The sequence below is a fragment of the Saccopteryx leptura genome, chromosome 4 (genome assembly GCF_036850995.1).
Source record: "Saccopteryx leptura isolate mSacLep1 chromosome 4, mSacLep1_pri_phased_curated, whole genome shotgun sequence".
Lineage (NCBI taxonomy): Eukaryota > Metazoa > Chordata > Mammalia > Chiroptera > Emballonuridae > Saccopteryx > Saccopteryx leptura.
In genome coordinates this window covers 71,894,467-71,911,573 of record NC_089506.1, presented here as the reverse complement: position 1 = coordinate 71,911,573, position 17,107 = coordinate 71,894,467, and the positions used below count along the sequence as shown (strand labels likewise).

General features: G+C 41.3%; 1 protein-coding gene across 3 annotated transcripts in view; it reads left to right on the top strand.

The window, feature by feature from the left end:
• The first annotated feature begins 2,835 nt into the window (after nucleotides 1-2,835).
• SLAIN1 (SLAIN motif family member 1) overlaps nucleotides 2,836-17,107 on the top strand; it is an 83,618-nt gene continuing 69,346 nt past the window's right edge. For all 3 annotated transcript variants that reach the window (XM_066380717.1, XM_066380716.1, XM_066380718.1), the window contains exon 1: nucleotides 2,836-3,587. In XM_066380717.1, the coding sequence (XP_066236814.1) occupies nucleotides 2,974-3,587 (614 nt within the window). In that variant the 5' untranslated portion in view covers nucleotides 2,836-2,973. The remainder of the gene's footprint in view (nucleotides 3,588-17,107) is intronic.

Below are 17,107 nucleotides of genomic sequence, written 5' to 3'. Positions count from 1 at the left end.
ATATTAAGGTATGTCCACTCTACTGACTGAAAATTTACGTTTCAAACATATGGGGCTTACTCCTAGAATTTTACTCTACGAAAGAAGTATAAGGAAAGGGTGGTTGGATGACTGAAAACTGTACTAAAACTGTCATTTTCATGACTGAACTTGGGCAAGTAACCTAACCATGTTAGGTAACCTCTAAAATGGAGATAATAAGCTGTTCCTAGATTTCCTTGGAGAAATAGATTCAAGAAAAAACTATGCTGCTGTGCAATTCTGTGACTGGATCAATTTGATGTCCATAGATCTATTAGAGGTATACGGAAAAAAAAAAAACCCAAATCAAAAGAAGTTTACTTTTTCTCTTAAAACAATGTGTGCGGTATATAGGTGTTTCCCATCAGCTTATGGTATTTTAAATGTATCCATAGAGCATAAAGTTTTTAATGAGACATGTACTTTTGTTTTTTTATATCTTCTTTGTAAACCTCTGAAATTGTCTTGTGTATTTCTCTTAAAATAAAATAAAAATTAAACCGAGCAGCTATGCATAGAATTTCTTTCAAAACACAAAGCCTATAAATTTGCATCAAAATTTAAAAAATGAAGACTGCTTTAAATAAAGCCTTGACACCATCAACCTCTTTAATTGCGTGGCAGAGACTGGCATCCTGTGGATACCAACCTAAAATCAGTGTGCATTTTAAGTGTCTCTGATGTGTGTACCTGTGTAATTCCCAGAAGGGGTAAAAAAGAGGTGCTTTAATAGGAAGCAAAGAAATGATTTAAAGGTTTTCTAGACATGAATCATTTCATACTTTTAAAACAGAAAGAGGGCAGGCAGATTTGTCTTTTCAGAAAAAGAATGTAGAATACAAAGAAATTGAGGCCAGAACATTTTATCTCTCTTTTATGTCTAAATTTCAACGAATGCTTGCTAGTTAAGAAACAACGATTTTTATTAACATTATTACTTAGAAAACAGAATTCCAAAGCTTGACTACTAGTTGCTTGGATGTATTCTATGGACCATTTGGGCAAATGGGGGGAGAAACAGGCTGTTTATTTCTCTCCTTCTCTAGAGTGTATAAATTTTGAAGTAAACTGACTGCTTTTCTCTACATCTTAATTCTTGTTGTCTTCACTAGGCTTTGCCTATTCCCAATTTCTTTTGCTAATGTGGAATCCAGCAGCTCTTTGTTCTCCTTGTCTGTCGTCTCCTTTCTTTGTGTTGTAGGGATACAGCTACCCGCATCCGCCACTGAGCATGCGGAAAAAATCCTTCAATAGTCCTTTACTTAGGACTTTTCGGTAGTATTGTTCCACTTCTCCAGGTTTTAGTAATAACCAGAATATTCAGAAGATAGACGGAAACTTGGAAAGGTGATGGGTGATACAGGTGGTTAGGAGGTGGTCTAGCAAGCTGCCGGGATGGTTCAGGGTACTTATCACACACAGTTATCTAATTTATTCAAGCTCTCACCAAGCAAGTTAAATACACACAGAAGCTACGGATATATAGACTTACAATTTAGAAGACAATTGTTTCTGAGCCAGTAGGCACTGAGCCATATCAAAAACCAGTTGATACAATGTGCTAGCAGTTCTAGATCCATAGGTATTCAATACATTGTCACAAAAATTGGTATGTAAAGTCCCTGAGCAGGGCCCTTCACTAGACAGTGTATCATCTGAGGATGAGAATCAGTTGTGTGGACTTTTCTCATAATAAAAGTCCGTCTGTCTTAAACATTCAAAATACTAAGTCAATAGTAACTGAAGAAAACTAGATTCAATCTTTCTGCTTAAAAGCCCCTCCTCCCTCATCTTAAAGCAGATTTGCTGGTTTCCACAGATGTAAGAAACAGGTGAGTTGAGTGGGGTTGAGGTAAAGTTCTGAGGTTTTCTGTTTTTCTTTTGTCCTTCCAGCAAGTCTGACCTTAATAGCTTGTAACAGGTGGAGTGCTACACAATTTTACTCATTTATATCTCCCATAATGACTTTTGCCTGTTTTGTTCGCTGCTTACATGGCCAAGTTTTAGAATAGTGTCACGGAGAGAATTCGGTGCTCAAGTCTTTTGTTTAATAAATATATATAGTATGAAAAACGATCATTTTATTGGGGGCAAACATTGGTGATAATAGACTAGTTCAAATTAGACTATTGTTGAGTAAATTGAAGTGAACATTTGACTCTTTAGCAACTGGCCACTATCCCTCCTAGTAAGGGGGTTTTCTTCTCTCTCCTCAACCTCCTCCCTCCCACCATTTTGTTTCTGTATCACCAATTAATGGATTCACAACATCGTTACAAAGCCTTTCGGTTCCCTGTATTTACTTTCCAGTTCTTAGAATGATGTTCCCTTTCCTTTTGGTTTTCTATGAGTTTCATTAGTTAGTGGCTAGCAGGTAATGTCGTTAAGTGTAACAGTGTTCTTGCAAGGTAACAAATCAGCTGGTGCAAGACGCACTCTAAGACTGGCACCTGCAGCAACAGCTTCTTTGGAACCCGGAACCTGGCTCTGAGGTGCACCCAGTTCACTCCTGGCAAGGGTGAGAGGATGCGCCTATGGCGGGAAAGTTCCAGCAAGGTCCAATCAGACACCTGGGATTAGGTAGCATGGGCGGTGCGGAAGCCCCGCCCCTTAAAAGCGCCGCACCCCCCCTAGGCCAGTACTCCACCCAGGCCCCGCCCACTCGGCTCCCGCGCCCCGCCCCGCCCTGGGGCCGTGGCTAAAACCCGGAGCCGCCGTGAGCCCAGGGGACTGGAGGGACGCTCTGAGCATGTGCAGCACAGTTCGGCAGAGGCTGCCTCAGCCGGAGGCTGGGGCTCGGTGCTGATGCGAGCATCCGACTCGGCCTCAGCCCCAGAGCGGTCGCTCTTTCGGGCCGGGGAGGCAGGGAAGGAGCCGTAGCTTCCCCGCGGCCAGAGGCACCGGTACCACGGTGCACAAGCCCTGGCGGCCGCGGCGCCCTCGGGGCCCACGATGATGGCGGAGCAGGTGAAATGCGCCTCGGCGGGAGGCGGCTCCGGAGCGGGCTCCGGGCCGGTGGTGAACGCGGAGCTGGAGGTGAAGAAGCTGCAGGAGCTGGTGCGGAAGCTGGAGAAGCAGAACGAGCAGTTGCGGAGCCGAGCGGCCAGCGCGGCCGCCGCCCCGCACCTGCTGCTGCTGCCGCCGCCGCAGCCCGCCGCACCGCCCCCCGCCGGGGCCTGCAGCCCGCTGGGGCCGCGGAGCCCCCCGGCCGCCGCCGCCGCCGCCGCCTCGGGGAGCCTGGGGCTCGGGCTGGCGCTGGGCGCCGGGGGCGGCGGCTGCAGCGGCGGCAGCAGCTCCGCGTTCCCGGGCACCTTCTGTCTGCCCAGCCCGGCGCCCTCCCTGCTCTGCAGCCTGGCGCAGCCCCCCGAGGCGCCCTTCGTCTTCTTCAAGCCGGCCGCGGGCTTCTTCGGCGCGGGCGGCGGCGGCGGGCCGGAGCCGGGGGGCGCGGGCACGCCTCCCGGAGGAGCCCCGGCGCCGCCCTCGCCGCCCCCCACGCTGCTGGACGAGCTGGAGCCGCTGGACCTGGAGAGCCTGGCCGCCTGGCGGGACGAGGACGACTACACCTGGTACTGCCGAGCTCCGCGCCCTGCGCCGGGACGGCGGCCCCGAGGCCCCGGGGACGGCGGGGAGGGTGTGGGCAGGCAGGGAGGGGGCCCTCGCCGGGGCCCCCGGACGTGGTGGCCGAGCTGGGTGCTGAGCGGAGGCTTACAGGAGGGAGGAAGCCTGCTTCCACCAGCTCAGCGGATCCGAGGGGGTGAGCTGGCCCCTCCGTCTCTTTGTATTCTTCTCTCTGCTGGTTACTGGGTCCCACGCTCTTGTTAGCATTGACTGGAAAACCCGTGCTATCTTGTCTTTTCGTTCCCAGCCTTTCTCTTTCCCCTGTCTGTTTGGGTAGTGGCGGGGATGGTTAAGGGTTGGCCTCCGTCTGCGACTGCTTCTGTTTTTTCCTCCCACACGGACGCGGGATGGGATTTGCGTGTTGCCTCCCCTCCTGTGGCATTCACACCGCGCTGCCTAGTGATGGAACTCTCCTTAGAGACTCGTCCTTGCACTTTTAGGTTGTACAATCGGACGTCCTCATTCCCTGCGTTTTCACTGATAACTTCTTATTTCAGAGACTGACTTTTTAATATTTTTTTAATGTGCTCACCTCACTGACTTGCCTATCAGTAGTGTCAAAAATGGGGGCTTTTCAGGGAATGAAGTGGGCAGCTTGAAGGCACTCTACTGCCTAAGACCAAGAAACTTTCTTTAATTTTAAAACTGAAACTGCTAATTGAAGAAAAGTGAGATTAGAGAAACATTATATCTTTCAGAAACTTTTAAGTTATCAGAAAATTTGAGGCTGGCAACATTTATTTAGTTGAAATCTAGTTAGTTCTTCCTACTTTCCATCAATGAATAACTTCGGAGAGGGTTCTGATTCTGTTATTTATTTTTCATGCTGTTTGCTTATGGAGTAATAATACGCTTTCTTCAGGCAATAGAGGTAATGGGATATAGTCAGGTGAGTGGAAGCTTTAGATAGGGTAGAGCTTAGGTTTATGCTGAGGGGAAAATCAACAGCACTCACTTCTACATAGCAATGACACGAAGAATAGTTGTAGTCCCTCTTTTAACTTGGGTTCTTTTATTTAGGACCCTTCCTATTTGTGCAAGCTGGGTTTTTCTTATTTTCTTTGTGTTCCTATTGCATAATTGCACAGGAGGGAATGGGAAATGGAGAACCTCACTGGTTTCCTACTGGGAACTGTGCTGTTTCTTTTCCTTTACTCTTACCTGAGAACTCAGTCAAGTGTATTAACTAATTGGTTTGATTCTGAGAATCAAAATATATGGAGCATATTCATATATAAAGCATTCGTCATTCTCGTTAGTAGAAGTTGTAAAAATCAAAACAGCTTAGCACTTTCTGGAACATTAAGCCATTCTTTTTAGAAGCTACACCTTTATTCTTGTGGAATCCAGGCTGTACTGTAGGTCAGTTTCAGCCTGAGTACGTCACTGGAAAATGCTCTCGTGGTGGTTCTTAGGTTATCACTAACTAAAAGCACTCTCATATTATTTTAGATTGATTTAGTCCTCATTTGACCTTTTCTGAAGATAAGTAACAAAGGGAGACTCATTTGTATTTTTTATACGGATCAGTTCTGTGCCTTAAAATACTAGCATTTAAAAATTAATATAAACCCTGGCCGGGTGGCTCAGTGGTAGAGTGTTGGCCTGGCGTGCAGGAGTCCCGGGTTCGATTCCTGGCCAGGGCACACAGGAGAAGCGCCCATCTGCTTCTCCACCCCTCCCCCTCTCCTCTGTCTCTCTCTTGCTCTCCTGCAGCCAAGGCTCCATTGGAGCAAAGTTGGCCCCAGGCGCTGGGGATGGCTCCATGGCCTCTGCCTCAGAAACTAGAATGGCTCTGGTTGCAGCAGAGCAACGCCCCAGGAGGGGCAGAGCATCGCCCCCTGGTGGGCATGCCGGGTGGATCCCCATCAGGCGCATGCGGGAGTCTGTGTGACTGCCTCCCTGTTTCCAACTTCAGAAAAAAAAAATAATAATATGATATTATTTTATAAGTATATTAGATTGGTGCTAGTACATACAGAGCTAACTTAATTTTTTTTATGAGTGGACTTCTACCATATGTAGTTATCATCCAACTATTGCTAGTATTTAATATCTAGACTTTCCTTTTGTAGTTTATTTTTTTAATCAAAATAGCATTGAAATAACTTAAAAAAATCACCGACTTAGTTGAATTAACTTATTAGCACTTCAGATGGTTAGAAGCAAATCTAAATTGTAGCAGGTTCTACTAATTTTATTCATCAAGTATATAGGTGAATTAGTAAATTACTTCTTTGACACTTTACAAATGCTTCTGCAGACAAATGGTACAGTATTTATAGAGTACTTTATCTTCCTCAAAACAAACCTAGGAATAGAATCCCAGGTGGAAAAACAGGGAGGGTCATTAATCTTAATGGGATAGACTTAAACATTCCTTTAAGGTCACCTGACTTACAGAAAACTTTCTATCAGCATTATATGCATTGAGATATTTTTATATTGCAATATTTTGGCCTATTGATGAACAATAGCCAGCAGGGTTTAACCCACCTGTTAATGCTTGCTTGCAAAGTCCTCTGAAACTCCTTCCTCACTGCAAAATGTGTATGTCTTTGTTTTGTCTCACAGAAAGGGGACTTTGTTTGCAGGAAGGCAAATTATTTTTATTTTTTCTGTTAAGAAACAACAGTAGTGGATAATATGTACCTGATTATTTAAAAAATACTTAAAAATAAGTTTTTTATTTTTATTGTAAAAAAAGATTAGACAAAGCACAGGAGTGAGTATGAAGTCTTATCCTTAGTTTACAACCATGACTCAGAGATAACCCTGTTAACATTCTGTAGATCCTTTGAGATAAAAACATAATTATACAAATCAATATGCAAATAATCTTTTATTGAACTATCTTGGATATCTTTGTCTCCCTGTAACAGTTACATAATATTAAGGACCAAATTACTGTTAACTATCACCTACATTTTTTTGTGTATATTTTCCATGTCTTTTTATCATGATTTCATCCTAATGAGTTAAATGAACTTGATATTTAATAATTTGTTTAGAATAGTACTCCCTGCTAAGGTGTCCTGTCTTTGGGAAAATAAAACTTACAAATGTAGATTAATAATTGAATATTTTAGAAGTTCTATCATGTAAGTCTTTCTAATAAAATCTTAGAATATAACTGTTGACTTTTTATTAACAATCTGGATGACACTTGGTTCAAGAATAATGTTAGAAGGAAAACAGTGAGTTTGTTTTGTTTGTTTGTTTTTTGTGGCAGAGACAGAGAGTCAGAGAGAGGGACAGACAGACAGGAAGGGACAGAGATGAGAAACATCAGTTCTTTGTTGCTGCTCCTTAGTTGTTCATTGATTGATTTCTCATATGTGCTTTGAGGGGCTATAGCAAACCAAGTGACTACTTGCTCAAGCCAGCAACCTTGGGCTCAAGCTGGTGAGCCTTGCTCAAACCAGATGAGCCTGCACTCAAGCTGGCAACCTTGGGGTCTCGAACCTGGGTCCTCCACATCCCAGTCTGATACTCTATCCACTGTGCCATGCCTGGTCAGGCAAAAAAAAAAAAAGGTGGAAAACAGTGAATTTGTAGAGACAGTATTTGCTTGATGATACTTCATTGGTTGATGAATGATTTATCAGGTCTCTTAGGTCTTTTTTCAAAACAATTATGTGGCCTATAAGCATCTTATCTATAACAAACAAAACAAAACAAAATTTTGATGTAAGAAGAACGATGTGTTTTGCTTTTCATTTATTCAAATACTTATCTCAGTTGAATTTAAAGTATTTAATTTTGCCATGATATAATCTAGTTATTTTAGCACAGTGCTACTAGATTTAATATCTCAGAAAGTTAAAGTTGATTGCAGTTCTAGAACCTTAATTTTTTTTTTTTGTATTTTTTTCTGAAGCTGGAAACGGGGAGAGACAGCCAGACAGACTCCCGCATGCGCCCGACCGGGATCCACCCCGCACGCCCACCAGGGGCGATGCTCTGCCCACCAGGGGGTGATGCTCTGCCCCTCCGGGGCATCGCTCTGCCTCGAACAGAGCCACTCTAGCGCCTGAGCCATCCCCAGCGCCCGGGCCATCTTTTGCTCCAATGGAGCCTTGGCTGCAGGAGGGGAAGACAGAGACAGAGAGGAAGGACCTGGCCGGGAATCGAACCCGGGTCCCCCGCACGCCAGGCCGATGCTCTACCGCTGAGCCAACCGGCCAGGGCCCAGAACCTTAATTTTTAAGTCCAGTTATTATAATCCCATAGTATTTCAGTTCCTTGATTTCACTGATAAGGGACTGAAGTTCACAAATGAAATGACTTATGCGAGCTCCTCCAGTTATTTACTGAAAGAATTAAGACCAAAATCCAGATTGTTTACACAGATTCAGAATTGTTTACACCAATGATATTTTTCCTCTGCTTTGATGTGACCCATTAGTAGGTTATAAAGTCAGTTTAGTGGATTGCTTGATCAGCATTTTCTTTTTTAAAAAATGAAGTGCAGTAGAATATAAAATCAGAGTGTATTATATCTTACAATACAAAGTTGTCTTGGGTAAACTTGTTTGATTTTTACGTGTGTGTGAACTGGGTTGAAATAGTAAAGGTATTTGTGCATTAAGGTCAAAGTTAGAAAAACTACAATTTATACTATTGGAAAGCAAACTGGACTTGGAGAAAACAGGTGGGCAAGCACAGCTCTCAAGATTGGGTAGCAGTGCGGGGAGTCAGGCCTTGCACACCTCATACCAGGAAGGCCAGTCTGTATCAGAAAATGCCAAGATAAGAACATGCTAACTAATACATAAAATAGTCATATAAGGAGACTTTTATTTTAGTGGAGTGGCTATCAACAGAATACTGAGACTTGTGTAAAGGTTTGTGGAAGGGATTTTAAACTTGCCCAACTGGAAAGGACAGGAAGAAAGTTCATAATTACATAAGGAAAAAGTGTGATGTGTACAAATTAAAGTTAATGAATGAATATTCATCTTTCATGTGTAACACCAAGATCCTGGACAGCTGGCTGAAATCCTTGCCAATTCTTCATGAAAGCTGTTGAGCACCTTGTGCTATACAGATGGCACAGCTAAATTAGACCACCTAAACTTTTTTTTGTGTGTGTGTAATTGATTTTCAGTGAAAAGACCAGAGGGTGCTTCACTTTCTGACAATGCTAATTGAAAACAACAGTGTTTTCTGGGAGCCCGAGGAGTTGACTGAAGTATGTGCTGATGTGTCTTTAAAATGAGTAACTTGGAAACACTGCAGGGAGACCCTGAAATAGAAGTTTAGATATAACTGTGGAGGGAGTGGGGAGATTCTACTATAAGACAGTTCAGTAACATTTTGACCAATGTAATGCTGGTGGTTGAGGCCAGGCAGGTTCACATTGAGTTTGGGCAGATGGTAGAAGAACTGTGGAGCTGGAGAGCATCGGGCCATTTCTGTTTATTGGAGGCTTGCAGAGGCGGGCTAGCAAATAAGCAAAGGATAACTGCTTTTCGCATTGGAGGGCAAGGGATCAGTTAAACCGCTCCTCATGGTGGTGCTGAGGGAATCAGCACCTCACAGTGATGGGAGGGCACTCTGGCAGAATCACCCCTGAGGGAAAGCACCCATAGCTTTTCATAGAGACACACACATGGCTTTCTGCCACGTGCTCATGCACTAACCATGCAGAGTGCTTGCAGCCTGGGAAACCAACAAGCAAGTCTAACACAGCTGTTTTCTCCATGACCATATATCCTTTTAATAGCTTAGTGATGGTCAGTTTCTTTTGCAGTGGCTGACCATTTTGACCCTAGCCAGGTGCTAGTTAATTGAACACTGTTTAATTTGGCTAGAGATTGGTTGATTTTGCTTCTTAGTGCTGATGTTTTAGCTTTCTTTAAAATAAAACTTGTAGTGATTGAAGTCTGAAAATTACTTGAAAGTTGCTACATACTACCTTTTAGTGATGTATGTGTATAATATGAATATAGATAGATATTGCTGAACCATTTGTTTTTGTATTATCTGCAGAGGGATGACCTTAGAACCAAACATTTACTTGAGAATAATTGAGATAATTGTAATGCTTCATTTGAAGAATTTAGGGTGGTTGTGGTGGGCTTTGTATTATTTCTGTCTTAAGTGTTATTAGCAATGCATTAAGTCAGGGGTACAGAATATGAGATATATGGAAAAGCGAGTTTATGAGGAGGATAAGTTTCTAGTCATGTGCTTTTGGAAGTAATTGAAGAAAATTAGAGTGTGACATTTCAAATATTCGTGCCAGATAATTTACCATCGATTGAACTGTAGAAGTTGAAAGAATAGTTGGTAAGTCATTACAACGTATGTTGTATTAATGATGGCAAAATAGGATGTTGTAAATGTTGCTGGCATTGTAATGACAATGAGTAAGGTGATTTTTTAATGACTTTTTTTTTTACAAGATTAGAAGCATTTAGTAGAAATATAGGGTTTTTTTTCTTTGCCCAATTTTAGAGCTATGTTGTACTCAAGGAGTTTGTAGTTACATGATCTGTCTTTTTTCTTTTTTCTTTAACTTCAGCTGTATGTAGACCTTAGCGATAGAAATAGTAGGCTTGGGACTGTCTGGGGTACCTTATTTGAAGACTGACTGAAAATAATCATTTGTCTTAATACCATATATGCTTCAAAAGTTTCATCAAAGTAATACAATAAATAAGGAGTATATGGGTCAAAAACTCATCTATAGCAAGGCTTACTACAGGGAGCAGCAATGCTCTTTCTTACCTTTGAGTCATCCACATGGGCATCACTTTATACTCCTCTAGCTGTTTCTTTTGTTCTTTTTTTCTGAATGGTCTTTATATATATGAACTTAGACATCTATAGACTTGCTTTGGAAGGTGAAGACTTAAGCTTCCTTCCCCTCACCCCAAACTACCATATCTCCTTTCTTTTCTCATGCTTTTCATATGAAATCATTGTAATGCCAGAATTACGATCATAACTGTTACTAGCTGAGTTCTGTTAATTGTATGTTACATTTACTCTTTCTAATTCCCTTTGTTCCTCCAAGAGTTATAATGGTATTTTTTCCCTTCACTTTTCTTTAATCTCTTATGACTAGTTATTTATCCAAACACTACTAGAGCTGAAAAATTCCTCAATAAGGCCAAACACATTTGATGATTTCTTAAACCTGTCTTTAGAGATGTATTTTGTGGTGCTATTCCTTCTGAAACTCTGTTGTTGTTTTTTTTTCTTTTTCAAGTGAGAGGAGCGGAGATAGAAAGATAGACTCCTGCATGTGCCCTGACCGGGATCTACCCGGCAGCAGCCCCATCTGGGGCCATGCTCACCACTGAGTTATTTTTTAGTGCCTGAGTAGGAGGCTCCACAGAGCAATCCTCAGTACCTGGGGCCAGTGTGCTTAAACCAATCTAGCCATGGCTGCGGGAGAGGAAGAGAGAGAAAGAGAAGGGGGAGGGAGGGTGGAGAAGCAGATGGTCATTTCTTCTGTGTGCCCTGACTGGGAATTGAACCTGGAACACCCATACATGGGGCAGCCGCTCTACCACTGAGCCAGCTGGCTAAGGCCTTCTAGAACTCGTAAGTCCATTGCTCCTGTCTTTACTGTTTGCTCCTTGGGCTGGATACCTGGTGCTATTGTCATGGGAGTTCCTTGGGTTTCTTACCTATGTAGAGTTTCCTATTTCTTTAATTCTGTGTCTTCCTATTTTATTTATTCTTACAGGTGGGGTGCAGTCTCCATTAGCTTTCTGAGAAATGGCACATGTATGAGAAGTACACTTTGAAATCCTGCATATTTGAAAGTGTCTTTACTTTCTTCTCATAAAAGATTCAAAGTTGGTTTGGGCATAGAAGACCAAGTCAGTCATTTTCCCTCATGTTTGAAGGCAATGCTCCATTTTGTTTTAATTTTTATTATTTTCTAGATATTGAAGTGTACTATGATTTGGATATATAACCCTATTTCTTTAGCTTTCTTTCTTCATTCCTAATGTCTTAAGTGTCACACTCTACCTTGGTATGGGTGTCTCTATTCATTTATTGTAGTGGACATATGTGGCTGCTTTTACTCTAGAACTAAATGGCCTGTCTTTAACTCTCAGAAATATTCTGCTTTTTATTTATTTATTTTTAAATCTTTTCTACGTATGTGTGTGTGTGTGCGCCTGTGTGTGTGTTTTAGAACCTGTCATCAGATATAGGCCCACCTGGTATAGCCATTTAATTTTCCTATATCACATTGTATATCTATGTCTTGGTTTTGTTTCTGAGAGACTTCTTCAGCTTGATTTTCAAAACTCACTTATTGAGTATTTTGTTTCTGCTATAATAGTTTTATTTTTCAAAAATGAATAAACTTTTTTTTAATATTCTGTTTTTGTTTTATGAATGCAACATTTTCTCTCAGATGATATTGTATAGTTGTCTTGGATTTTTCATTTCTTCTCTGCATTGTTTTTCTCCTCAGCTTTTTCTCTGCCTTTACTATGAGTCTCTGGGTTTTATTTAAAATGAATATTCCAAATATCTAGTATTATTGGTTGTCTGTTCATACCCAAAAGAAGTATTGAAGTTGATTTAAAATTCTTCATGTGTGGAGTGTTTTGACTGGTGCACTCTACTAAGTGATTGAGTGGGTAGCTATAGGGAAAACAGCTGTGTTAGGCTTGCTTGCTTGCACTTTGCATGATTAGTGCATGAGCACATGGCAGATCCATGTGTATGTAGCCTATGTTAGGCTGCAGGTGCTTGTTTTCAGTGTGGTTTTTCACAGATTGCTTGCCCACCACTGTGAGGGGCTGTGTTGCTGTTTGTTCACCTGCGGTCTGAGAAGTGATTTCCCCTACCTGTTAGCCCGTCCACTGTTGCGAGAGTCTATTTAAAGGGGAATGACCTGATGCTTTCTGCTCACATTCCTCTACCATCTGGCTGAATCCAATGTGGACCTACCTGGCCTCGGCCACCGGCATTATAGTATCAATAGCACTTCAGTTTCAGTATCTTTGGATTTTCTCTTGGTTTCATCAGACTGCAGTCAGAGCTTCTCTGGGTCAGCCTGTCCACATAGTAAGGCTTCCATCTTAGGTTGTGATAGAGAAGGGGTGGTGGGACTGGCTGTTATGGGGTAGAGGGAGGACATCTAGGTCCCAGTTGTTCCTTATGCAGACTTTCAACTGAACTCCCTGCTTTCAGTTGCTTGATCATCTCCATGTTCTATGAACTTCAGGGTGGAGGTGAGACGTAAGTACCAAATAGCATGGATAGACATGGAGTATGAAAGAGAGAAATCCCCATAAATAAATATGGCAGAATGAGTCAGTTAGTAATCATATGTGCTGTGGGCAGTGAGCATTGCTTTTTGTGTGGTCAAATGAAAGAACTATATTACATAGGCTGTCAGAGATTGAGTTCCCCTACAAGCAAAGAGCAAAAACTCCCCCCTCTCCCCCCCCAAATTGGTCTGTGGATCTGAAATCCTGCAGTAAGCTGGTTGGCAGAAGCTTTCTAGTAGCAGTGGCCCTTCTGACGCCAGAGGTAACAGGCAGAACAGTGCTGCAGGTGGTTGCTTCACATGCTGCTGAGAGGGCTTTGGAAAGAAGCAAAGGCTCAGACAGCGACATGATTTGTATTAAACAGGAAATTATTAACTTAAAGACTATAGGTAAGGAAGATTCTCACTTGACTAATTTCATGGCTCATTTATGTCTGAGCAGTGGCACCTGCTCCTCTTTGATTCACCTGTGTGGTAGATGGCAACTTGAGTCTCAAATCTTAAGAACATTTGACGGGCAGTTTCTGTCTTGAGACTTTTATTTTAAAGTTTTATTAAGATATAAGTGAAATGTAAACTTAAAATGTACTATTTGATTGTTTGTTTTTTTCTGAAGTGAGAAGCAGGAAGGCAGAGAGACAGACTCCTGCATGTGCCCTACCAGGATCCACCTGGCATGCCCACTGGGGGGCAATGCTCTGCCCATCTGGGGTGTTGCAACCAGAGCCATTCTAGCGCTGGAGGCAGAGGCCATGGAGTCATTCTCAGCGCCCGGGCCAACTTTGTTCCAATGGAGCCTTGGCTGTGGGAAGGGAAGAGAGAAATAGAGAGAGACAGAGGAGAGGGGGAAGGGTGGAGAAGCAGATGGGCGCTTCTCCCGTGAGCCCTGGCTGGGAATTGAACCCAGGACTTTCACACGCCGGGCCAACACTCTACCACTGAGCCAGCCAGCTAGAGCCTATTTGATAGGTTTTGACATACATATCTACCCATAAAACCGTCACCACAATCAAGATAGTGGCTATATCCCCATGCTCCAAGTTTCCTGGTGGCCCTTTTGTGTCCCTCATGATCCTGTCTATCTCCAACCCAGGTAACCAGTGATCTGTTCTCTTTCAGTCTGGATTAGTTTGCATTTTCTATACTTTTAGAGCAATGAAGTCATTTACTGTGCACTCTTTTTTGACTTCTTATAATCAAGATATTTATTTTGAAAGTCATTTGTTGCATTCATTCCTCTTTTTCATTGTGAGAGCTATTTGATTGTATGGACATTACAATAGTTTGTTTATTTATCGTTTAATGAACATTTGGGTTTTCAGTTTTTGACTGTTACAAGTAAGTCTTTGTTATGGCCACATGCATTCCTATCTCTAGGCTAAATACTTAATGACTTTAAAATGGCTGGTACAGAGAGTAGGTGTATGATAACTGTTCAGGAAGCTACTATAATCTTTTCCAAAGTGGTTATACCATTTTATATTTCTACCAGCATTGTATGAGTCTCATTTTCTCCACATTACCAATACTTGCTATGGCCAATCTTTTTATTTTAGCCACTCTGATGTCTAGTTGTATCACATTGTTGTTCTAGTTTGTGTTTCCCTGATGACCAATGACAAGCACATTTTCTTTTGCTCTTTGCCATCATAGATTTTCTTTGGTGAAATGTTTGTTCCAGTCTTCCGTCTGTTTTTTAAAATTGGGTTGCTTTTTTTCGAGTTTGCAGAAGTTTTGTATATATTTTGCATAGAAGTTCTTTTATCAGGTATATGATTTGCAAATATTTTCTTCCAGTCCATGGTTCATTATTCATTTTCTTAATAATGTCTTTCAAAGAGCAAAGTTTTAACTTTGATGAAGTTCAATTGATGTTTTTTTTCTTTTATGGATTATACTTTCAGTATAAGAAGTTGTATCTAAGAAATACTCATCAACCTAAGAATACAAAGGCTTTCTTTTGCCTGTAGTTTCTTCTAAAAATTTTGTAGTTTCAGGTTTTACATTTTTGTCTGTCATCTGTTTTGTGTTAACTTTGGATATTGTGGGCAGTATGGATCAAAGTTTCCTTTTTGCATATCGATATCCATTTGTTCAAAAGATTATCTTTTCTTCATTGAATAGTGTTTGTGATTTGCCAGAAAATCAGTATTCCATATAGGTGTAGCTCTGTGTTTGGCCATCTCTGTTGCCCATTGATCTGTTTATCTTTATGCCTTTCTGAGACTTTGTTACCATAGCTTTGTAATGGTGGGTCAGCAGTAGCTTTCCACCTTGTTGTTTTGGCTCTTCTAGGATCTTTGCATTTCCACGTGAATTTAAGAAGGAGCTTTTACACTTCTACAAAAAGCCTGCTGAGATTTTGATTGGGATTTTGTTAAATATATTGATCAATTTAGGAATAATTAACATCTTAATGATCTTTAGTCTCCTGACCTGTGAATGTTGTCTATTTATCTCTTTATCTCAAAACAATTTGTAGTTTTCAGTGCACAGGTCTTGACATCATGTGTCAGGTTTATCCATAGGCATTTTATGTTTTATTTTTATGCTATTGTAAGTGAAAAGTGAAGTTTTAAAAGTAGTGATTGTTGCTAATAGACAAATACAATGAACTTTTGTACATTGATCTGGTACCCTAAAAACTTACCAGAAAACTGCTTTATTCTAGTATCTTTTTTGTAGAGTCCTGTAGAGAAAATAGCTGTGTTAGGTTTGCTCACTTGCACTTTGCATGACTAGTGCATGAGTACGTGGCAGAGCCACGTGTGTGTGTATAGCCTACATTAGGCTACAGTACTTTCCCTTGGCACGGGATTGCTTGCCAGTCACCAAAAGAGCAGTGCTTTTTGCTGCAGGGAAAAGAGGTTTTCTCTTGCCTGTTTGCTCGCCTGCCATTGCAAGAATCTAATAAATGGGAATGACCCTGTGCTTTCTGTCTCCGCAGTACCTATATCGTCTGCCTGAATACAATGTGAACCTGCCTGGCCTTGGCCACCTGCATAACAAGTCCTCAGGTTTTATACAGACAATCATGCCGTCTGTGAATAAAGACAGATTTACATCTTCCTTTCCAATGTGACTATTTTTATTTATTGCTTGATTGCACTGGCTTGATCCTCCAGTCTTTCTCTTGTTTTTGGTATTAGGAAAAAACATTCATTGGCTTTCATCATTACAGATGCTGTTTTTGTTGCTGTATTTAATGAAATCAAGGATGTCTCCTTCTATTCCTAATTTGCTGAGAGTTTTCTTTTTTTAAAAATAAGGAATTGATAAAATATGCTTTAGTCTTTGTCCATTGAGATTAGTATATAGTTTTCTATTTTAGTATATATGTGGTAAGGCACATTTACGTTTGTATGGTAAACTAACCTTTTATTCCTGGGATAAATCCCACTTACTAATGATGAAATGTGCCTTTTACTTATGGTTAGACTCAATTTCCTAAAATATTTAAACTTTTGCTTCTATGTTCATGAGGGATATTCATTTTAATTTCTTCCCTTGTAACGTGCATGTCTGGTTTTGGTATCAGTTTACACTGGCGTGGTAGGTGTTAGGAGGCATTTCTTCCTCTCCTGGTTTTTTTTTTTTTTTTGGAAGAGTTCCTGAAGAATTGGCATTTTCTTTAAATATTTGGTAGAATTCAGTGGTGAAACCTTCTGGGTCTGGACTTTTCTTTGTGGGTAGTTTTTTAATTTTTAAATTTTCCATCCTTTTAATCCATGTGTTTGTATTTAAAGTGTATATGTTGTAGGCAGCATATAATTGGGTCTTTAAAAATGAGGAGACAAAAAACTGAACAAAAAAAGAGGAGAAACATGTCCATATGCCCATCAGAATATTTCCCCTTAGTTTTTATTGGTTAGGATTGTTTCCAGGGCCTTTGCCTAAACCAGTCACTGGGCAACAGGAATAATGGGGCTACTCTGATTCTTGGACCAATGCATCCATTCTTAGGTGTGGTCTCCAGACTGCATTGTCAGCATCACCTGGAACAGGGGTCCCCAAACTTTTTACACAGGGGGCCAGTTCACTGTTCCTCAGACCATTGGAGGGCCGGACTATAAAAAAAAACTATGAATAAATCCCTATGCACACTGCACATATCTTATTTTAAAGTAAAAAAACAAAACAAAATGGGAACAAATACAATATTTAAAATAAAGACCAAGTAAATTTAAACATTTTTTTTTAATTTATTTATTCATTTTT